This window comes from Micropterus salmoides, unplaced genomic scaffold, assembly GCF_014851395.1.
Source record: "Micropterus salmoides isolate LMB-PRFRI ecotype aquatic unplaced genomic scaffold, ASM1485139v1 Ms_hic_scaffold_1, whole genome shotgun sequence".
In the NCBI taxonomy this organism is placed as follows: Eukaryota; Metazoa; Chordata; class Actinopteri; order Centrarchiformes; family Centrarchidae; genus Micropterus; species Micropterus salmoides.
In genome coordinates, this window is record NW_024040040.1 from 6,966,264 (window position 1) to 6,986,114 (window position 19,851).

The 19,851-nt window shown below is 41.5% G+C and overlaps 1 protein-coding gene across 3 annotated transcripts in view; it reads left to right on the top strand.

Annotated features, from left to right (window-relative positions):
* The first annotated feature begins 2,202 nt into the window (after window positions 1–2,202).
* The window catches only part of runx1 (RUNX family transcription factor 1), a 57,789-nt gene continuing 40,140 nt past the window's right edge, over window positions 2,203–19,851 (top strand). The window contains exons 1-3 of one of the 3 annotated variants that reach the window (XM_038715818.1): window positions 2,205–2,337; window positions 3,032–3,383; window positions 4,555–4,660. In XM_038715818.1, the coding sequence (XP_038571746.1) occupies window positions 4,603–4,660 (58 nt within the window). In that variant the 5' untranslated portion in view covers window positions 2,205–2,337; window positions 3,032–3,383; window positions 4,555–4,602. Of the gene's footprint in view, window positions 2,338–3,031; window positions 3,384–4,554; window positions 4,661–19,851 lie in introns of all 3 variants that reach the window. The other 2 variants (XM_038715802.1, XM_038715810.1) reach the window with 2 other exon arrangements.

Here is a 19,851-nt window from a genome sequence, read left to right on the forward strand (position 1 = left end):
TTTACTCTAGAAGTAATACGAGGAGGACAGGTGGGAAAAAAACTGGACTTTCACCAAGGAGATCAGTTCTTATTTCCCGTGTGAAACAAAAAGTCAACACTGATTCCTTTTAGTGATGTTTCGTAACTTACGTCAATTAAGTCACGTAAGAGCTTTTACTTAGACACAGCAGAGTTTATAGAAATGCTAACATGCTGATGTTTGCCATGTTGACCAATGGTTTAGCATGTTAGCATGCTGGCATTTGCTAATTAGCGCTAAACACAAAGTACAGCTGAGGCTGATGGGAATGTCATTATTTTTCTCTATGTTTGTCTTATTCGTTTCCCCCTTTCAAACGTATTGTTCAATATTGTTTGAATAAATTAGTCGTAATGACTTGTACATAATATCACACAGTAAGTTAACTCGTTGTTTGGACATGAAAAAATCTGATGACAATATTATGATCTTTCCTCTTTCTCTCTTCCTCACAGTGATAGCTGATTCAGCCCTCTGTGTCTGACCCCACGTGACCCAGGAAGTTGCAGCTGGAGGTCATGTTGTGTCTGGGACAGGTCAGGGGCCAGGGAGTGAGCAGCCCCCGTTGAGCTCTCCCAGGACATACAGAAGAACATCCATCCAGTCCTCAACTACCCTCTGCCATGAAAGATTTCAGTCAAGCTCCACTGTAGGAAACTTGACCCACTACAAGACTTAATACTGAGTGGCTGAACAGAACAACTGAACTGCTTGAGTAGGGTCTCTTCATCCATTCAGTCCTCCAAAATCAGACAAAAATGGCATTTTTCAAACATTGCAGTTTTTCCTAGATAGTACTTCAAGATGATCAGATCTGGTTTGAGGTCAGGGTGCGTCAGAAACCTTAACCTGCTGCGGTGGGACAGCAGCTGCCCTGGCATTGTGTGTGCGTGTTGAGGTGGCAGAGGTGGAGGCGTGGATTCGAGGGTCAAGTTGCCTCTGGGCGTGTGTGTGTTTGCACTTCATCAACCCTCCACTCAAAAGACTGATTACAGGTACTTAACTAGCAGGTGTTGAAACTTTGATCACCCACACTTTTGTCCACCACATAGAATACTTCCATGCTCCTCAGTATGTGGACTTTTAAATGGAAAAAACTACTCACAACATTTACTTAACCAAAGGCCCCATTCTGATGAAGTGCTTTGAGAAACTGGTTCTTCAGCGCATGAAGAACAACATCCCAGCCAGCCTGGACCCTCACCGGTTTGCTTTCAGAACCAACAGATCCACAGAGGATGCCATCTCCACTGCCCTCCACTCAGCCCTCACACACCTTGAGAAAAACAACACCCACATCAGAATGCTGTTCGTGGATTTCAGCTCAGCATTCAACACAATCTCCCCCATGAAAGTGATCAGCAAACTCAGCACTCTGGGTTTAAATACAACATTCTGCAACTGGATATTGGACTTCCCCACAAACAGGCCCCAGACAATTCAGATTGGCAACAACTCCTCCTCTACTCTTGTGCTCAGCCCCTTCCGGATGACACCACCATCATCAGCCAGATTTCAAACAACAATGAGAGATTCATATCGGGAGGAAATTGATAATCTTGCTGAGCGGTGTACAGCGAACAACCTACCGCTCAACGTCAGCAAAACCAAGATGTTGATCGTTGATTTCAGGAAGAAGGAGATAAAGACACACACTCCTGTCTACATCAGTGGAGCTGAGGTGCAGCAGGTGAACCGTTTCAGGTTCCTGGAAATCAGCATCACAGAGAACATGACATGGTCGTCTCACATCTTCATTCTGGTGAAGAAAGTTCAGAAACAACTGTATTTGAAACTGACGAAGGCTGAATTCCCAAGCCAAGTACTTGTTAACTTTTACGAAACAACCAAATATATCTCAACTCCAATAATGTGGTTGGGCAAAGTTTAAAATGCATTGGAATGTGTTCTTAAAAGCTAATTAATATTTAACATATAATTAATAAAAATTAATATTATTTATAAATATACGTCATGGTTCTGGTTAGTGGGTGGGTTTTTTTTCAGTGTTTCCTGTTTTAGTTCGAAGTATGTCTGTCCCTAGTGTTCTTGTCTTGTTTTACTTCCTGTTGTTGATTGTTGCACCTGTCTCAGTCCACTGATTCTCATCACCTGGGCCTTGTTTTCCTCATCCCTCCTGTGTGTATAGACAGCGGCTGTCCTCTTGGTGGTGGTTGCTGGATTATTTTTTTATTCATGTCTCCCGTGTCGACTACTCTGTGGATGTCGTATTTTCCTGTGTTTCATTTCAATTCATTGATGTTTGTGCATTTATACTTCATGTTGGACTTTTGGACTGCCAGGACACCGTCTTCTGTAAGTTTCACCTCACATCGTTCCAGTTCTGTTCTCCGTGTCTGCACCTGGGTCCGATATCCTGTCTCTAGCGTCAGCCTGCGAGCTGACCATGACAATATCCTCAAGGTCCACTTTGCTGCTTTTTGCAGTTTTCAAACACATCTTCAGTTTGTAATGCAGCTTTTCTGTATCTGTAGTCTCCAAGTCTTAACGCCACATAACCCTAATGACTTCACTATGGCATCATTATGGTTATTTTCTCACACTCACCACAGAATATAATATAAACTTGTTTTCACAAGCTGGGTAAATTGATGTTGGCGTGTCAATGGAGATCCCCTTAATAAGTGTTACTCATGTGCATCCCATATAAAAATCAGTATACTATCAGATAAGGACTGCACTTCTCTTCTTAACTAACCTTCATCATGCTCACACACACACACTGGTGGTCAAAGAGGTGACTCACTGACTCTATCTAACCCTGCAACACAGACACACAAACCACAAATGCACATATGGGTGCTCAAAAACACACACCACAACGCCCTCTCCCTCCGTTTCGCTTGCTCTAACCACAGCTACTTCCTCGGTGAAAACTGTTGGCTGAGGGGGCAGGTGGTTAGTTTGATTACACGCACACACATGCATACTCCAAAGCCACAATGCCAGATTAATAGAAACCAATCTATGCAGCTTGTTATGTTGACAGAACAAGAGTCTCTCTTCTGTGACACTGAATGTCGAGGAGAGTCAACTCTGCAGGCAAAAAGTCATCAACGAGGGGATTTGGAGAACCACATACCAAAACCAGAAGGAGAGACAGAGAGTCATAAAGAGCGTTGATAAAGGAAGATGTGTATGGCGACAGAGAGAAAGAGCGGAAGCAGAAAAGAGCTGTAACCAAGGCAAGAGAAAGAGACGCCACAAGTACAGAAAGGTAGAAAGAGTGAGAGACTTTTGTGGATTATTTTGCAGTTTTATTTTGAGTCACTGGTCGACTTGAAAAACCACAAAGAGCTTTTCTTGCCACCCCTGTTCAGGACCGCGACGCCTCGGCTGGGGTAAGAATACCACAACTGCAGCTTCTTCACCTCCACTATTTACGTTTAATGATAATTCTTTTATTGCTAGCTTTACTACAAAATCAGAAAATACAGTACAACTTTTACATGTCTTTCTGTATTACATTGCTATTTTACATTACTCAAGGAAAGCAGTATTAGGAGGGATGGTATAGCATTTGGTTCCATACGATCAATTTTTAAACATCATTAAATCTCCACCACATTCATTTGGATGCCCTGGTGAACTCACTGTAAACAAATGAGGCCATGATGAAGCTGATGCGTGATCTTTTTATTACATAACCCATTCATTCCTTCTTGCCATTCTCAAAAATTATGACAGCTTGAGTTTCATTTACGCAGGAAAAACAGCACCATATATCTCACTTGTGCCATCATTTCTGTAGATTTCCCTCCAAATCCAAAACCCACACTGACCTGTGAGCAACTGCAACTTTCTCAGTTTTTTTGTGAGGAAATAATGATTCGGCATCTGCTGCACATTTTTATATATATATATATATATATATGCCTCTGGGCATTTCCCTCAGCAGAGGTTGACTGACATTTGAGGACCGGTGTTGCTATGGGAGATGTGTTGTCAACTTCTGTGTTGTACCATCAAAAGTCATAGCCTGTCGGACGTTGACATCAAGCCCGCCGAGCAATGATGTACCTATCAGAGGTGGAAGTAACACATTTAACATTTACTCGTGTTACTGTGACAAAGTTTTACTCGCACCCAAGTACTTTCTCTCATAAGTATTCTTCTTCGCTACATTTCAAGTTAAGAGTAAAGTCACGTTAAAAAAAAAAAAAAAAAAAAAAAAACACTCCTGAAGTTTGACCAAGTTGGCAGCTGCAGCAGAGACGAAGCTGCTGGTGTGTCTGTGTCCGCAGGAGGGCAGAGATCCAGAGAGGAGACACCCCACTCAGCTGACACTTTGTAAAACATGTTGATCGTGTACTTTCACGAGGGGAAGGGTGGCGGGAAACCATGATGAGTTACGTACTCTACATGCATTCCTTCACACACATGCACACGCCTGAACAGATAGATGTGGTTTGTGTTTAAGAGATTGGACATAAATATTGATGCTTTAACTTGTTCGGGGGTGTCTTATTGACCTTTGTTTGTGTGTGTGTGTGTGTGTGTTTATTCATACAGATAAAAAAAAAGGTGGAGAGGAAGAAAAGTCAAAAGAATACTTGTTGTATGGCATCCAACAGTATCTTTGAATCATTGTTGTCCAATCAGTCAGCTTTTACACGAGGTAAGTGTATTTTTCTGTCCGTGTATGTGTTCATGTGAACCTGCGCTGTTTAGCTTCTCTGTTGGGTGCTTCTGTTGGTTTCAATGGGTTCATGAAGATCAGATGTCAGTATTTTATAATGAATGACGAATTTAGGATTGTCTGAAACGTCTGTGTGTGTGAATGCTTTTCATGAATGTTTCTCATCAGGGCTAAACTCTGAGCCTGTATCCACGTGGTCATTTCAGATGTTGTTTGTTATGCTTTTTGGCATAAATGTAGCTGTGAACTTTGCAGAGTTTTAAAACATCAACAATGGTGCTATAACAGTAGCATTAGCTCCTAGCCCCAAAACATACAGTGGAAGGGTTCTAGTCTTCCATTACGGCCTAAATTTAGTTTGAGGCTCCATTATTTCATTGTTTGTATACACTATTCAGGGGTTTTATTCCCATCTGTGTGATGTTGTCTGAATTTTTCTCTCCCAGAATATATTTACAGCCACCAACATGACTGTTTCTCAGCACGCTCACTGATTTTTTTTGCATTAAAAAGCTCCATGTTTCTGTTACTGAATTGCATTTGCTCTGCAAGAAATTCCGTCGCAATGGAAGAATCTGAAAACACACCTTCGATAACCAGAAGTCCATCCGGAATTCAAAAATGAAAGGCCAGAGCAAATTTAGGCACATTCATTAATTAACTTTGTTGTTTGCAGTGTGTGCACAAAAGTGTATATGCACAATAAAAACATACACAGTGAAACATTTTATTTTATTTTAACAATACCAGTAACAGCATATAAGAGATACAGAAGGATAGTTGGTGCTCTGACAGAAGGGCCTTAGGCTCATCGCTTTCCATCCAGGCCCAATGCTGTTTTTTTTATAAGCAATTCTACGTGTACCAGGCAGGGACAGTCATTGCCTATATACAAAGATCCCTGGCTGAATTTGAAATGGGAATGTTGCGGTTCATCAGGGACCCCCATTTTGCTTTTGTAATTGATGTAACTTTACATGTCATTTGTAGTTGGGTACAAATTGGTGATAGTTGCTTTCTATAATATTTCCTGGATCCTAACAAAGTAGTTTTATTTGCCTTGACTTGACCAAAACCCCTACGAGTTTTGAAAAGCACTGGCAAACTGTATTGCTCTTTAGGTTTAGGTAACAGCTTAGATATCCACACAGGCATAGGTTACACTCATAAACAGAGTAAAGGCAGCTGAAGCTGTGTCACAGTTAGCTGCGGTACAAGCAGAGTCTCGCTGGTATAGTAGCCACAGTGCAGTTGGAGGTTCAGGTGTCTAGTCAACATGAGAGAATATGCTGAACCGGCAACCTCCAGGTCACACGGCTGCCTCTGGGAGTCTGCAGCCTCCAAGCTAACAGGGAGGATGACAGGGAGGGAGGAGAGAAAGCATTCCTTCCTGCTGCATCAACCAGCAGCTGTGTGAATGACTATGTCTGCTTCATTTTCCCAGTGCTGGCTGGCCCTATTTTACACGACTGGAGGTAATAATCCACATCTTTTCATGTTTAGTCATCTGTTTTGATGGTTTGCCTTCACTCGCTGCTGTGAAATAAACATTCATTTGAGGTATAGACGGCCCTTTTAAAGGTTATTAGTGGGTGTGTAGCAGAAGGATGGATCTATCACTTTCCGTCACCTAGGTCCAAAAGTCATGTTGGGGGATAAGGTCAGTCAAGTTCTTCAACGCCAAACTGGGAAATCTGTGTTTTTATGGGCCAGAATTTATTTTTTTATTTTTTTGATATGTCAAATGCATAAAATCAAATCATGTTGAAACTGGTTTACCTGAATTGGAACTAACTAGCCTAGCCAAAACCAGGAAAAGGTACACGAGTAATTGTGTCACTCGTGTGATGAGCCCACAGAGAAGCCACAAACCCTGCAGTTCCTCTCAGCTCGATGAAGCTTTTTAGCCTCTTCCAGCTTACTGTGCTGGTTTTCTGGCCTGCAATCTCCGTTCTCATCAACCTTGTTTCCAGCAGCACCAGGCTGCTGAGAAGCTCTGCCGGACACGACCTGCTCAGCAGCAAACAGCAGACACAGTTAGAGACTAGCTGGCAAGCACAGAGCATTTAGCAGCTAAAGCTAACTCCAAATTAATGCTAATGTTGTTCCATGTTTCATGGATATACAAACACTGCAACTGTTTGCTAATATGTTAGCCAAATCAACTTTGAATGGTGGTACAATGTTTCCCCTTCTTTCTGTGCACCAAAAGGCAAAAAAAAGTCTATGGTTGTCTTTGCTGCAGAAATTCTTAAGAACACTGGGTGTTAAGTGTGTGTGTTTCCCGTAAACACTTGATATGGCGCTTTAAAAGAAAAGAGCAGATATTTTTGACTGTGTTCGCACATCTGACATCACTGTGTGCATTTGCACCTATGATTTTCCCTGACTTGGCCTATATTAAGTTGCACACATCATCAACACGCTTATATGTTTTTCTGCTAGGAAACAGTATACATGCATATCCACCATAGTCACTGCAAAAACATTGATTATATACAGTGTTCTTGTTTATTAAAGTGAACTGGAAAAGAGAAAGCATACATGTGACATGAGGAATGTAACTTGCGAAAACAATATCACTTTCTTCCTCCTAAAGACTTATTATCATTGTATAAAGGAAGGAAATGAAATGGTAACAAGAAAACAGAAATATACACTAATACTCATCATGACAAATTAATACCATAAAATTGCTATTTCAAATCTTCAATTGATAAAAATGAACATAAAAATGTAACATGTAAATCCTCCAATTGAAAGTTATGAAAGCAGGGTGAAGCATAAGAAATGGCTGCTATGTCTGCAGCATGTCTGTAGATGTTCCTAAATCTCTCCTCTGGTCACTTCACAGTTTTCTACAAATGTTTCCAGTAGTTCCTGTAAAAATCTCTCCAACTCCCTGCTGTTTATCGTTAGCCACACGAGATGCGTAAGCTCTAGGATGGCGGTGTTTGTGGGTCAGTTTAACATTTTGTTCCAGCCTGAAATATCTCTACAACCACTGGACAGATTGCCATAAAGCCTCTTAGTGTAGCTGAATACCCTCTCTCTCCTCCTATGAACAAACTCAACTCATGTTGAATTTAAACAGTTTTTACTGACATTGATATTATTTTATGAAATTTCATGTGCAATCCACACATATTCTGAATGATGTCTTTTGTAGCTGTGAAGCACAAATGTAGTTGTATTCAACACATTTTGGAGACATACAGAAAATCTGTCGTATTATGGGGACAACATGTTGGTCCCGTGTTTTGTAGTCATTGTTATGGTAAGTAGGGAATTAATGGAAGTCAATACAATGAACTCAAAAGTGACAAAAGTAAGTTTGTGTGTGCGTCCGTGTGAGCCTGTCTTGCTCTGCTGTGCTGTACTAACTGCTTGTGTCCCACATGTTCAGAGACATCAGGTCACGTGTTTCCTGCCTGTGCTGCGGTTAAAGTGTATGGTTAAAAAGGCGTGCGTGTGCATCATCCACAGTTTAACACAGGATGCTTGCACACAAAAAGTACATTTTTCTCCTGTCAGTCACTGGGATGTCTACCATAGTTAGGACAGTTTTCTATGGGTTTGAGAACCAACCTCAGGCCTCCTGAAAAGTAGCTTAATGAATCAGCTTCTCTACGAAGAAAACTGTTTTCTTGATTGTTTCTCCTCACTGAAAAGTAACTGTAACTCATTCAGATGAACAAACCACCAGTATAACATGATCAAATCACATGTGGTTAACCCCTCAGTGGTTAAGAATCAATGCGACTCTCGTCTCTGATTGGTTTCCATCTCCTGCAATCCTCTTGTTTGTTGTTGAGTGGTTATGTAAGCACTTTACTCTCCCCCGATCATCACTTCTGTAACAGGAAATCTACTCAACACAGTTTTATCTCCATCTACATGTCTTGTGTGCGTGTTTTCTGTCAGTCTGTCCGCAGTTGTGGAACAATCTACCAGACACACTCTGCCACTTTATCTGTGTGTGTGTGTTACTGTAGTTGTCCCCTTGTTGAGATTATCTGCTCTGACTTATCTGCGCTTCAGTTATCTGGGCTCGTTCAGCTGAGGCAGAGAGCACAGTAGTTTTCAATGTTTTTTTTGACAGTTTCCATTTACTCAAAACGTTACTGAACTGATCACACCAAAAGTCTGTTGGTCTGGGGGTGCCTTTAATGAACCCACACCCAATTTAAATCTTCCAAGTCAAAAAAGTCTTGGTGTCGTATACGGATGAAAAGTTAAATTTCTACTGTCACCTTCTTATTTTAACTGTTTACTGCAGTTGTGTGCACATACACACAACCTCAGTAAGTTAACTTCTGGATTTAAAAATCGGCACGACTACAAAAGAAAACTTTATTTGCAACAACACTGGTCTTTCTCTGGAAAATACCCACACAAAAGAAATGAGAGCTACGTGGAAAATAAATGACCACCGACGACATAATCACTCAAATCAGGGGATTTCTGATTCCAGTGTGCTACTGGATACTTTTCTTTTGTGTTCTTGTGTGACAGTGTAATGCCACCTGGGTTACCTTTTCAAACAGAAGGTTCATAATGAAAGTATCGAGTGTTTCTACAAGCGAACAGCACTTCAGAGTGAGTAGCCTAAAACAAGTAACCTACACTTTTCTCCATGTATTGTCTTGTGCAGTGGTTACTGGGATTATTGCTGGCAGATGTGAATCAGTGGATACGTAATTAGCACAAATCAATCATTTGATCGACTGATTTGATTTCCATGTGCACCCTTCTTCCAAATAATCGTTTTTGTAATTTATTTCTTATAAGTTGGGTCAGTTTTCTAAAGTAAACGTCATTCATTGAGCATCAGATGTCACTTAAAAGACAAAGACCGTCAGTGGTCATGATACAGGATTGGACTTAAAGATGCAAGTAAATGAACATCATTGTTGCGGTTCCTCCTACTTTCTTCTTAAGATGCTCTCAACCTACTAGCAGCGGCAGCAACATCTTTTCACAAACATTGTGGAAGCTAAAGAAAGTTCAGTCAGGACAACTTTATCAAATGCTTTATCAAATACTTAATTGATGCTGTAGTTATTTTTGGTGGTGTGTTTCTGTTCTGGGCCCCCCCCTGCCTGCTCTCCAGCCATGCCTACGTGGAAAAGCCATAAGGCAGTATGCACATGGATAGGCAGGGGCAGAGAGAGCAGCAGCAAAAGACCCCCCAGGGTACAGAACAGAGCAGCATCATTAATACAGAATACATTGATTGGTCCGGAATAGACTTATAGGACGAGCTGGGGTGGCGGTGGGTAACGAGCGGCTCGCAGAGAAAGCAGCACAGGTAGGCAGGCTAGTGCAGCTTAAATAAGGCGCCTTGTATGGCTTTGCCAATGAGTGCTTCAAAATCAGCAGAGCTGTCAGCTGACATAGCCTGACTTGACGTGAGTTGCTATCAGGTGACGCTGGGATTGTGAGCCGAGCTTGACTCCGTTGCCTGCCTAAACTAACGCTACGCTTGATTTTGTAGATCTATTTCCCAACCATCTTAGGATGCTTTATGAAATCGGGTCCAGCTACTAAAGTCAAATAAACTGCCAGCAGATCAGATTTACACTTGCTCCTGACCTCTGATTCAGGGCATAAAACAAAAACTGGAGACTTCATTGCATTTCTTTTGCCGACATGGCGCAAACATGCATCATACATCAGCTTTATCAAACATGCTGAATTGCTTTAAGTGCTACATTTAGAAACAATCAGAGATATAGAGCTTTGTTTTGGTTTTTTTGTCTGCGATGGGAGATGAGCAGCGGAGTGTAGCGGACAGGCTGGGTGTATGTAGGATTGGCCTTTTCATATTAAACCTTTATTTAAGTTTTTCTAAGAACAATCTGTCTTTGTCAGGAGTCTTTATTTCTCCCTCTCCATCCTCCTTCCATCCCTCCGTTCCCGCTCCATATATCTCAGATGTTTGGCTGAAAATGAGAGCCACTCCAAGTTGTTTTTGTGTGTTTCCATTATCAGTTTGTTAAATATTCATTGTTCCCTTCCCTCCATTCATATATCAAAGTTCTTTGAAACTTGTTTTGCTGCTTTTCTATAATTCTTTTTCTATAATTTACGCCTCTCGTCATGTCTGAGCCCATCGTGTCGCACGCTACATCAGTCACGTTCCACTTGTTGACATTGTTCGCCTTTTTTGGCCACATCGTATGCGCCTGTCCAGAGCTGATTCTGGTTATCTAGAAGCTCCACCTGCTGTGTGTGTGTGTGTGAGTGTCACAGAGAGTGTGTTATCAGGAGGCGACAAAGTGTAACAGAGGAAACTCCATGGGGTCTGTTACAGGCTGATTTTAAAAGAAGTGATGCTGACTCCCAGTGTGTAGCCACCTTCAGACATACACGTCTTCACAGAACACTTGTATATTCTCACCCAACACTAATATATGAGCTTTCTCACGTTCATAACTTATCACAGTGTCAAAGCACACTTGTGCTTTCTTTAACAAATAAGGAGGTCAGATATCAGGCTCATTTTAAACTCCTGAAAACTCTCCTCTTTTCTGTTCCGAGTGCTCAGACTCTGCATTGACAGATATGATCCAGGGGTCTCATTCCAGAAAAATGTCCCACTAGTGTGTCCTATCTTAACTTAAGTTTCAGAGATAGGAAAAATCTTATCTTCCTATTACAGAAACTCATGCTGTGTCTTATCCTTTCTCATACCTCGTATCTTATCTTTAGGAACTGTGAACTTGATTTGTCAATCGGCACTCGTCCAATCATGCCTGAATCTGTGTTCAGAATGTTCTGTTAGATGCTATAATGGACAAGAAAAGACGTTCAGTGGACGCCTCGATCATACAGCCGATACATGTTCCGGGAAATTTAATTCGTCATCATACGGTTTGAGTAGACTTTCAATCATCATATTTCTGTGTTCATGTTGTTCCTCGTCTTTACTGTTATTGCCATACAAACCCAAATACAGTAGTGCTGCTGTTATTTTGAATATGGCCATCCCAACCTCAATTATTCAGTTAGGACATTTCTGTAGTAGCTAAATAACACAAGATTTCTTTTTAAATGCACTTAGAAAATATGTTTCTGTAATAACACAAATACTAAATGTCACCCAAAATTGACATTGGATTTTAAGCTGCATGGTACAAGAGATGACAGGAAAAAGAAAAGTGCCGACTTTCATAAGCCGTCTGTCGGAGCTACATCAAATGAATGACGTGTATTTGATATTATTGGATCATTTTTATACGAGTAATATTCTGTTTAAAATAAATAAACTGTTTCATAGCAGTTTCAGTTTTGTGCAAAAGGAATTAAAGGCCTGTCCCAAATATAGGCACAGTCAATTCAGCAATTTTAGCAAATAAAAGCAGGGGCTATTTATCAAAGTTTTACGGTAATTCGTGGTCTGTTTTATTTAAATTTCCAGTAAGGACTGAGTGGTATATAGGGAATAAAATGAATAAGAGACCCAACAAAATGTATGCATGCCTATACAAATGCATACACATGTATGTATACATACAAATAGAGCTGCTGCTTTCAGGCATCTGGCCATTTACCTACCATGTCTGGTAACGAAGAATAGCAATGGTGAATAACCACACAGAGATTTCTTTGCATGGACCGACAACGAAGTAAAACTGTTACAGAGAACAAAAGCAGACTGTGGCATCAGGAAGCAGACTGGGAGTCATGGCAAAGCAAATACACTGACTATTTGACCAGTACAAATAACATTTGTATTAAATATCAAAACAAAAACACTGACTTAGTAGTGTCAGTAGCATCGTGTTTTTGCTTTGCATGACTAATGAGACCCAACCAGGAAGCTAAAGTTAATCGGGATAAATCTGAGGCCCTCCTCATTGCTTCCCCAGCTACACTTCTCTAAATCTGTCCATCTCTGGTTTTTACTACAACCTCTGTTGCTGATCTTGGTGTAACTTTACACTCCACCATTTGTTTTGACACACATATCAAAATCATCGCCAAGACTGTCTTTTTTCACCTGAAGAACATCTCATCCATGCCGTTATCACACGACTGTAATGCCCTTCTCTTTGGTGTACCCTGTCAGCTGTTAAACAGACTACAGGACGTACAGAGCTCGGCCGCAATAGTTGTCTGCCACACGCCGTCCGGGGAGCAGACAAAGATGTGTTGGATTAGCATTATCAGAGCATATAAACAACATGCAGACATCTAGTTCACTCCACATGGACAGCAAATTAACCGCAAAATAGGTATATGCAATACGTGATTTTGCACGAATCAAAGTTCTGTATACTTCTTTATGCCCCGTGCACACTTTATTTCTCTCTGATTTTACTTTACTTCTAATAAACTACCGTTACGTCTTGTTGTTCTTCTTTGCACAAATTCAACGTAGTGATGTGACGCACTCTGTGCAGCAGTTTGCAGCAAAGGGCCGGAGGCTGGACTCGAACACAGGCCGCTGCAGTAAGGACTCAGACTTGTACATGGGGCGGGCGCTCTACCACTTGTGCCAATCACGCTCTATCCATCTAATTTGTGTCCTTTGGACGTCCCTGGCTTGAAGTTGAGAGGCTGGTGACAATAGCACTGTCATGAATGGTAAATAGACTCCATTTATATTTTAAGTTTCCTCAAAGGACAAACCGCCAACCCTGGAATTAATGGACAACCTGCTCTACCTCTCGAGCCCCAGCCTCAGTTTACTCAATCCTATTTAACTAACGGAGGCTATTTCTCTTCCAAAATGTCAGTTGGCTGTGTGTGTGTGTGTGTGAGTTGTAACAGACAGAGGAGATAGTGAGGAAAGAAGGAAGCAAGGAGGATGTGTGTGACAGAGCGACCGTTAGACAGACAAGGCCTCACAGTCAGCACACACACGCCAACAGCAGAGCACTACTGCTGCTGTTAACATCTAAGAAAATACACAGAGACTTTACTGACAATGTTTAGACATCAGATATTTAATGCAAATTATTGTCTTTGTACAATTTAAATGTAGGCCAGACAAAGAGAGCAGTGGTGTGTTTCTGTGTGGCATCCAGATTTGCATTTACTGGATATTGGTTAGCCATGCTGGTAAACCACACACACCACCACCCCCCCGCCCTCTCTCTCTCTAATACACACACACACACACACAGACACACACACACACACACGCAGAATTGAAGTCCAGTCAACCCTCTCTTGTGGTTATTTATTGCAAAACTCTGCTTGATTTGTGGTTTTGGTAACACTGTGTGTGTGTGTGTGTGTGTGAGTGTGTTTTTCCCCTGCATGAAAAGGAGCAAAACAACAGAAGAGACACAAAAAACATTATTTTAGCAGTCTAGCAACAGGAAGAAGGGAGGAGGAGCGAATATGAGAAAGAAGGGGAAAGAAAAGAGGAGGCGAGGATAAAGAAGTGAAGATTAAAGGTGAGAGGAGGACGTGATGAAGGAGGAGTATATACTCCACTACATTTACAGATTAAGACTTTAAGAGATTAAGAGTTTATTTAATATGATGGTAAATACGACATATGTTGCTAACACAATAATGCACCGGTAAGAATAATCCCTATTTTATATTTCACTCACAGAATTATGAGTCATTTTACTTTGCTTAAAGTACATTTTAAAACAATACTTATGTACTTTTCTTCTATATTTTCAAAGTTTACTTGTAATTTTATATTGCAGTATTGCTATATCTAATTGCATCATCGACCACTGCAAGTCCACTACACTTTCAATTGGGTCTTTTTTAATGTATTCATGCACGTTGAGTCTTCTGCTACACACAAGTGTGTTTTTCATCATACATGCCACAGAGAAATCCTGTCTGCAGGATGCAGCCTCTGAATGGTCAATAATGAAAAACATTTAAATTGAAGCCAAATATGAGAGGAATGACCAAATGAATCAGTATGCGCTCTGTCGTGTTTGTGCCCAGCGGACTACGGTAATGAAGTGCACATTGTATTGAGTGTTAAGCAGGTTACTACACCTGGAAGGCACATTTATCTGTGAACTTCTACATATACACCTATTTCGGGAGAGACCTGATTGAGTGAACACTTAAAATGTATTGACACATTTAGTAAAACATTGAATGAGAATGCGCAGAGTCATTTGGCGATTAGGCTGTAGGATTCTGCTGAGCTGAACTACCTGGATCTGGTGACTATGGTGAATGTAGCAGTAGCACTGAAATGACAGCTGTCAGCAGAGGAGAGAACAGATTTAAAGTGTGACAGTGACTTGATGATGATTGGCTGTGCTGATTGTGGTGAAACCTGATTGGAGAATAGGTGGAAACGCCCATAGTCAGCTGTTGGCAGGGAGAGAGAGAGAGAGAGAGAGAGAGAGAGAGAGAGAGAGAGAGCTGTAACTTGTAAATCCTGGTTAAAGTCACACAGAGCTTCAATAAGCATTTATATGTAGGATAAAAAGTACATTTTTGGATCGGAGTCGGCCCAAACCTGGGGTAGTTTTTTAAAGTGATCCCACATTTAGTTAGTCAGATTAAAATGTGTGTAGACCACAGCTGGATGACAAGGCTTTTAGAAGCTATATAAAAGTTGGATTCACCACATGCCACGTTACCACCTCAAACCCCTATATCCTTACTTTCCATCTGTCTGCATCAAGGACAAACTACTTCCTGCATTGGCACTGAATGTTGGCATTGGAAGCAAATTGTGAGGGATGTAATCATCCAGAATAGATAATGTGCCAACATGCTTGTATTTAATTATAAATTATCATTTCTATAAACCCTAAAGTGTAAATTTAGTGAACAATCCTGGATTCCCACATGCAGATATTTGCTTTCAAGAAGATAGAAATGTGTTCTCCAGCATGCTGCTGATGTTGGGAAGTCAGTGAGAAAGAAATGGAAAAATGGGATAGATTAAAGAGAGGAAGGAAGGACTTATGAGAAATTAGTGCTGTATGTTTACCAGAAACCCCTCCTTCTCCTCCCCTCAGTTTTCTATTTCTCAACTGGTCACTGTGTTCACACTTCTGAGCAGCGCTGACGAATCTAACTGTGTTAAGGGTTAGAAAAGCTGCTCCAGAATTAGTTTTGAATTAAAACCTAATATTAAAGGTTTATGTCATGGCCATCCGTTTTTTAATACTTCAACTCTTTCTTTATCAGTTTAAAGAGGATCGTTTTAAATACTAAGAAAAGCATGAACCTTTGCGCCATTGTTATAGAGAACAACACAGGTATGAATCAGAAACATATTATCGCAATAGTTGCTGAATTGGCTCTAGATAGTGTTGACAATTTTCTCAACAATGTTATCATTAGCTTTCTCCCATCATTAGCAGCAGAATTATAAGCTCCAAATGCACATTGGGAGTTTGTAGTTGACTTCCTTGTCCGTGTCTTTATGTCCACAGGATCGCACCATTGACTTTAGTTGTTGCTGATGATTCAGTCAGGAGAGTTTCATGTCCTCACAAGCCTTAAACTGCCCTGACAATGTCTACTTTTTACTTCTGGGACCTCAGGGTGCCTAGTTTTTCTGACCCTCCTGTGGGAGTAGACTAAACTATTCCAGGTGTGACTCCAGTACTGTTTTACCCACATACAAGTGCCTGGACACTGTATATTCAGTGAAAACTGACTTAACGACTTAAAATGTACAGATACAGCTTGGGAAAAAAAAAAACTTTTAATCCCAGAGTTTCTAAGGTGTCACACGTTGGGGCCCTGGGTAATTATTTCCATTATTTCTCATTTCATCTTCATTTCATGCTCGTCAATTTTTTGAAGGGAATTTTCCATATTCCTGCTAAAAGCTGCAGGAAAAAACACTACTTTTCCTTTGTACGGTTATGTGTGTGTGTGTGTTTAGGTGTGTGTCACCTCCTGCTGTCCTACTAATACACTCACTATTACAATAAGTTTTTATAGCACTATAGAGTCTCACTGAGGAGCTGTCTGCTGCAATCATTATGATTCAGTGCTCTGGACCCACACACACAAATGAACATGTAACAGACACACACACATATATATCTTTAGTCACACGTTCATGAGCCTCAGTAAAGTCTTTATTGGTCTATTTGTAATATTTCCTTTTATTTACCTCTGTGTGTAAAACTTGGTCTCTCTCTCTTTCTCTCTTCTCCCTCTCTCTTTTCTGTGTGTGTGTGTTTTGGGTAATTTGTCCAGCTGTGATCTCTGGCTTTTATTTTGAAGCCTGGGAATAAGCGCAGACCGCCTTGTATGGATTCATCTTGTACACACACACACACACACACACACACCCACACACCATGCATACACATGCAGTAAACACACCTACACAGTGGCTCCCATGTGGCGATCTGGCCACACATCACACAGCCGGGCTCTTCTGTTTGATCTCTGCACCCACACCCCCCTGTAAAAGATGTCAGCACTCAGTTGGTGGTTTTTATCATAGATTTCCCCATCAAACTTTTTTTTTTATGACAGTGTTTGATGAATGTAGTTTATTTCAAGGCAAGAGCAAGACAATAAGAAGATAACGCCTTTCTAAAAGCATCAGTGGCGATTCAGTTGTAATTTAAGATCATACTTATTTTGTTTCTCCCTGGATTTGACCCTTGTCATGCTGAGATTAATAGCATCAAGAGGCACTAAGACTCTAAGCTGAAACACAGGAAGATCGTGGCTGTAACAAAATGTGAGACTGCAACCTTTTTATTAGAATAAACACCAGCTAATGCAGTACTGATCAGAACTAAATATGTTATGAAACGCCATCATATCACACGTATACCACACTGACATTCCTGTATCTGGCACATATATCAGCCTAACCCTAAAGCAAACACATTAAAATACAAATCTGCAGTCCCACAAATCCCATTTGTGACCCAAACCATCTCTCAGTACTTTCTGACTTCCTGTCTGTGGCTCTCAGCTCCAAGCCCATTGGATCCCACTAAAGACGTAAATCTCTCCGACATTTTCATTTTAAAAGAAGCTCAGTAATGTCCTAAAACAGCTGCTCACTGTAGTTTCTAACAAGCGGTCTCCGCCACCATCATCAAAACGTTTTACAGTGCATTCTCCGAGTATGAGCTTAGCCTAATTTTTTGCAGCGTCTCCCTCCTCCTGTCCTCCTCCATCAGCTGCAGCAGGAAGACGGAGCTCCAATAAAAGATCCCTTCATTTCCTCTCTTCTTTTTCATCTCTTTCCTCCGTCTCCTCCCTCTCTGCTGCCCTCTCTCACTTCCTTTCCGACCGCCTGCTTAATCACTTCAGTGTTTTAATATCAATGTGTTCTGGACGGCGTGTGCGTAAGTTCGCACATGCTGATGTTTCTCTGGAGAAGGGCACGGATTCCATTTCTGAGTTGTAGTGATTTGAAAGAGGGCACAAACCTGAAAGTATAAAAGTAAAGGGGAAAGTAACATTCCCTCCCAGTTACCTTGACACTGTCTTACTCACAAGTACTGAATATATTTTGTTTCGAGTTGGAGACTGTTAAAGCCCAGCAGCTGAGGAACTTCTGGAGACTAAAACCCTCCAAATAGCAGGGCTGCTAAACCCCAGTGTCTCGTTTTTCCTACTTTCTACTGTTAAATACAAAATATGCACGACACACGTGCGACTGTACCTCTGTGTGTCTGTATCTTAGTGTATTTAAGGGGAACCACCAGCTAGGCCACAGGCCCGTATCAATGGTAAAGTTACCACAGTGTGCATCCAATCCAAGCTCAGCAGCCCTTCATAGCTACTTCGTTCAATGCCGAGTGTGTGTGTGTGTGTGTGTGTGTGTGTTGTGAGGGTACGAAGTCAGTGGTTATGTTTAGGCTTGCAGTCGGGTTAGGGTTACAGAGATAAACCTCAACATTTTGGGTTTTTTGCGCTTTTGGCTAATCTGGCTGTAATTGCAGTCATTTCATGTAGTTAACCTGTATCAATGGCAGCTAAATACACATAAACACACAAAAACTGATGATGCCGTTGCTGGTTTAAAAGAATGTCGTCACCCGTCTCTATTTTCAGTCGCCCTCTTTGTTGCGCTACACTTCCCCGCTGACTCTAACCTGCCTCGAAGTTTCAAGAAACCGCCAACAGTGAACAGCCATCTGACGGTCGATGAAGCTGACGATCATCCACAGCTTTTTCAGTGTTCCCGATGTCGTTTTTCTCCAGACCGCACTGGTTCCCCTCAGCCTTAATGGTCCAGATGGCGGGTGCGTGTCTGTAAAGTCTGGTGGAACGGGTGTCCTGTGTGAGACGAGGCGAGGTCCCTTCAGTCCTGTGGTTAACGATGAAGCCATGTAAAGAGTCGCCTCACCCTTTTCTCACCCCCATTTCTTCCCTCCTTCCCCATTTGTCCCCACGTTGTGGTTAACAAGTGAATGCAAAGTGTTGTCTTTATGTGTGTGTATGTGTGGCCCGTACCCATTAGCGCCCGTCTGTTCTGTATTGTAAATTCCGCCCAGCGACTAAGCCTTCTGATTTATTCATTGGCTCGTTTGGGACTCTCTGCGTCCCCGTGTGGTTGGGTTTAAGGTGTCTGATTGGTTAATTGCGCTGGTTCCTTCCACTTTGATGATCCGTTTTCCAGAATCTTCAAGGTTACTTGGATGGCACACACACACACATAGACACTCACACACGCTACAGAAAGGTTAAGTAAGCAACCAAAGCCTGAGGGGTGTGAATGGCTAATTAGTTGATTAGAAGTCTCCCTCTCTAACTGTCACAAATGATCTGGGCCATGGCAAACAGTCATTGATCTGTGTGGCCGGTACGTTGTTCTGGTACAGTGTTCTCTCATGACTGTGATAAACCTGTACCTCGGACACACAGTTGAACCCAAGTTTGCTGTTGTAAAGTAAACATTGTCCTGGAATTAGAGAAATATATCCTCAAATATAATTCAGTCACTTCTGAGAGGATGTTTTATCCCCTTTCCAAACGAGACACCCGGGTTAACATTTATCTCTTCTATGTGCTGTTTAGTAGGCGAGTGCAGTAGTGGGAGAGACAACAATGGAAGAAGCGGTGCTAATATTGATTTTCCTTCACGTTTACACATAATGACTTTTAAATGTCGATATCATTAAATGAATGGAAGGACTCCACCGGCTGTAGGAGGTGGGCAGGATGGATCAGAGAGTGAACGAGACCGGCACCGGTCCTACGCTCTCTCTGCCCTGAACCGTAAATCCTGATTC